A 4,200-nucleotide genomic window follows, 5' to 3' on the forward strand; every position below is an offset into this window, starting at 1 on the left:
ATTGGGGTGGGAAGGGTCCTGCTGCTCTCGGGCGAGGAGCGTGGCAGCGACGTTGGCATGGCCACTTCTCAGGGCGGTTGTAACCGCAGTGCCCTGGCTGTGCACGCAAACAGAAGCTGCAGGGCTGTCCCACGGGGCTGGCGCGGTGCCGCCTTCCTCAGCTGAATCCCCCTCCTTCTTCTGCATTCGGGCACCGTGCGCCCTGGATTCCCGTGGGCACAGTAGCTGTTTGTACGTGCAAAGCGCCTGTGCCAAGAATCCTCCCAAGGAGCCATGGAAACCCCGTCTGCGCGTGGCTCCCTGTAGGCCAGCCTGGTTTTTTCTGTGAAGCAAGCGGCCTGTGCGGCGGGGTTGTTTCCCCTGTGTTGGCCGCTCCCTCCACAGCCGGCGGAGCTGCATCGTCTGCGTAACAAGCACAGAGCAGGCGCTGCACGTTGCCTGGCTGACTGGGTACTGTGCCAGGAGATTTGAGGGAATTGCTGTGAATTTTAAGTACTGAAAAAAGATAGGTGGGGTCCCTGGGGTGCAGGCAGGCAGACAGAGGTCACCTCACCTGCCAGCCTGTACCAGGCTGAGCATCTTCCCCGAGCAGCTTTCTGGAGACGAATGACGTGAATCAGCCCTTAAACTGCTGGAAAGGGGAGATGCACACAAATGCTCGCGGCGCCATGTGCAGCAGGGGGACCAGGCGTCCCGGGGTGGCATCCTGCTGGGTGCCTGGTGGCACTCAGTGGCCCCCAGCACTCGTGTTGAGGCAGAGAGCACGACCCAGAGCCATCCTGCTGCTCTTTTCCCTGCTCCATGGATGCGGGAAGACAGGAGCTGGTGCTGCAGGCTGGCGGAAGAGGCCCCCCAGGCGCTCGGGGCAGGCAGAATGGGGCCGGTGTCTGAAACACCGATACCCTGAAATGCAGAGCTGGAAGGCGCAGTCCAATACAGCAAGAAGTAGCCTGGAAATGTTGGTTGCCACTCTGGTCAGGTAACCGTGGGTGTTTTTATGAGGCATTTGTTGCCTTTGGTCCTTTCCCCCCCTCCCTGTTGTGCTCTTTCTAAGGCCAGAGGAATTTCTTTGTCTGGTGCTCCCTTGCAGATGTTTGTCCTTTGCTCAGCCAGGCAAATGTGTTAATCTGGGCATTTCCAGGTGTGGATACGCTCGTGCTCTCAGTGCCTTGATGGCCCCGTCACGGGCGCTCCGCCGGCCATGGGGTATCTGAGCACTCGGCTGGGCGCTAGCGCTGCAGTATGTGCTGACGCTGGCTGTGGACGGGACGGTATCTGCCTGCCCTGACGTCGTGGTTTAACCCAGCTGGCAACTCAGCACCACGCAGCCGCTCACTCACTCCCCCCCTCCCTCAGTGGGATAGGCCGATGCCCAGCCCGTCCCAAGCCGCGATCACTCCCCCCAAGCCATGATCACTCTGCCTGAGCTGCAATCACTCTGCCCGCGACCGACAGACCGACTAACCCCCCCGAGCATGACGTTCTATGGTATGGAATAGCTCTTTGGTCAGTTGGGGTCAGCTGGCCTGGCTGTGCTCCCTCCCAGCTTGTTATGCACCTGGCCGAGCAGGAGAAGCTCAAAAAGTCCTTGAATAGTCTGAGCACTACTTGGCAACAACTGAAAACATCAGTGTGTTATCAACATTCTTCTAGTGCTAAATCCAAAACACAGCACTATGCTAGCTACTAGGAAGAAAATTAACTCTATCCCAGCCGAAACCAGGACACCTGATGACTTTTTTCCCCCCCTCCCTTGGTTGCCATTCCTTCTAGTGCTCCAGAATTAAAGAGGAAACGAAGCGTGAACTTGGAGAGCGAGAAGTAATCGTGTGCCGAAACGTGAGTGGCGAGTCAGGTGGGGTGATGGTGCACGCGGGGGAGCAGCGACTGCGGGAATGCACCATCGGGAGAGCGATTAGCAGGGCATCCTAAGGGAGTCGCGTGGAATCCGGCTCCTCTGATAGAAGGCACCACGCGTGCATAGGGAACTGGAGAAATGTAAACCCCTGTAAAAACGGTAACAGAGCAGTGCAGTGCAGGAGAGTGGTGCTGGTGAGAAGATTGACGCTGCGCTTGAAAGCCAATGTAACCGCAGCAAACAGAGGTTAGAGGAGAATTGGAAAGGGAGAGGTGGGGAAAATGTACTGCCTATGGGTTAAAATCCTCCCGAGATGTGATGCCCGGCTCCTCTGGTGAGACCCTGCGCTGTCTCGGGCCTCTTGCAGCGCATCGGGGAGCTGGAACGCGACCTGGAGGGGCTGCGGGGGGAAGCCCAGAAGTATTGTGCCGAGCGGGACAGCGTCCGAAAGCAGCTGGCCGAGAAAGCCAAGGTAACCCTCGGGCTGTGGGGATGCGGCAGAGGGCAGGGGGGGACGGGCACAGCCGCCAGACACGTGGGACGAGGGCCAGCAAGCCCCGGGCTGCGGCCAAATGTGCTGAGCTCTTGCGCGGACCCCGAGGGAAGAAGGTACCGTGCGGGGCAGAGGCTGCCCTGTGCCAGCGGTGGGTTAGAAAGGCAAGGACGGGCGATGGCCCTGGCACCAAACCCAGGCAAACAGCAGCGTGCGGTGTCGGGTGCTGCAAACCCACCCCCTGCAAGAGTGCTGCTTCCTGCCTCCTGCTAGCTCAGAGCTATATTTGGAGCCATCGGATGTGAGTAACGTGAGTTGGGGTAAAAGTGCTTATGGACGCGATTTCCTGGGATTGCTTTGATATGCAAATGCTCTCCCCTCGTTTGCAGGCCGAGGGGGAGCTGAAGGCAGCCAGCGCCAGGCAAGCTCTGCAGCTGCAGGAGATGGGGCGCAGGGAGCGCCTGCTGAGAGCCGGCCTGGGGCGAGCCAAGGAGCAGGTAGGGAGGGAGGCAGGGATGGGAGCATCCCGTGGTCTGGGCCATCGGCAGCAGAAGTCTGGGTTTTCCCAGCAGGAAAGCCATTTGTGCTTGAGTGCAGGAAAGGGATTGCAGAGTCCTGAGCACCAAACCCTGGCACGGGGCTTAAGTTGACGTCGGGTGCAGCGTAACAGGCTTACCCACAGGATTTGTGTAGGCATTGTAGAAGGTGCAGTGAGTTTGATAGCACGCAGAACTGCACTGTGCTCTCTGCAAATGTAGTTACGCTGTCCGGGACCCGTGCAAACCCTCCTCCGAGCCCAGGTAACGCTGCTCTGGGCAGAGACAGCCCTTTGCAGAAGAACATCATGCTAGATCAGCGGGATGAAGCCGTGCTTCGCAGGTGAAGGTCGTACCCCCGCCGTTAAACCGCAACGCAGTTTTGCCACCGTGAATGTGTTAGGAACCCCAGTCGATGAGAGGCAGGAAAAGCTCCGGTTTGTTGGATCCTGTGTTTGGAAGATAACCCTGGGTTTTGCGCAGAGCGGAGCCAAAGGGCAGCCTTGAGCTGCTAAAGGCAGATGGAGGCTTTTGGGTCTGCCGTGTAGGACAGGGACAGCCGTTCATGGAAGCCCCAGGAGGAGCCAGCACCAGCTGCGATAGAGGGGTGAAGCAGTCGCCTGGGTGGGAACAGTTGTAGTTGTCTGTGGAGATGCCGGGGGTGGCATCCCCAGCTGTCCCCAGCCTGCCCCTGATGGTTTCGCAGGAGGAAATAGGAGCCAGCCATCGGCAATCCCTGCTGGGGCGTGGGAGGGAGCAGCCGCCTGGCTCAGGAGGTCTGTCCTTGCCACCTATGCCAGCCCTCTGCCATCGTCATCCTCCCGCAGCAGCAGTGGGAGATGTTCAGAAGTCGCGTTGATCTGGGTGGTGGGGAGCCAACGGCCTCCCTGGCGCGTGGTGCTGGTGATCACGCCGGGCACCTTGCAGGCAAAGTAAGGGGTGCAATTAACCACAGCGCCTCGCTGCCGGCGCGGTGCGAGCCCTCAGGGTCCGAGGAGGGGGTGTCGGGGGAACCCTTGTGAAGTTGCATGGTGAAAAACTGCGTGGGCCAAAGCGATGTCCCGAGGGGAGGGCAGGAGCATGCAGGGGGCCTCGGTGTCAGAGGTGGCAGGGTAGAGCAGACCAGCAGAGCTGATTTGGATTCTCTGTGATTTTTGTTTTCCTGCGTTGATCTCTGCCATAGCTGGAGTCCTTGAAATCCCAGGTGATGCGGGTCTGTTCTGCAGCCGCAGCCGGCGTCGCAGCGAAAGCCATAACGGAGCAGCAGGTGAGCACGGGTACCGGCGCAGGGAGATGCTCGGTGCCTCCGAAGC

At 59.5% G+C, this 4,200-nt stretch overlaps 1 protein-coding gene across 1 annotated transcript in view; it reads left to right on the top strand.

Moving 5' to 3' along the window:
- The window catches only part of FHAD1 (forkhead associated phosphopeptide binding domain 1), a 28,959-nt gene that overhangs the window by 11,383 nt on the left and 13,376 nt on the right, over positions 1-4,200 (top strand). Inside the window, exons 9-12 of the mRNA XM_035901856.1 lie at positions 1,774-1,839; positions 2,226-2,330; positions 2,741-2,848; positions 4,071-4,154. Of these exons, the coding sequence (XP_035757749.1) occupies positions 1,774-1,839; positions 2,226-2,330; positions 2,741-2,848; positions 4,071-4,154 (363 nt within the window). The remainder of the gene's footprint in view (positions 1-1,773; positions 1,840-2,225; positions 2,331-2,740; positions 2,849-4,070; positions 4,155-4,200) is intronic.

This window comes from Egretta garzetta, unplaced genomic scaffold (genome assembly GCF_000687185.1).
Source record: "Egretta garzetta isolate BGI_Z169 unplaced genomic scaffold, ASM68718v1 scaffold69, whole genome shotgun sequence".
NCBI lineage: Eukaryota > Metazoa > Chordata > Aves > Pelecaniformes > Ardeidae > Egretta > Egretta garzetta.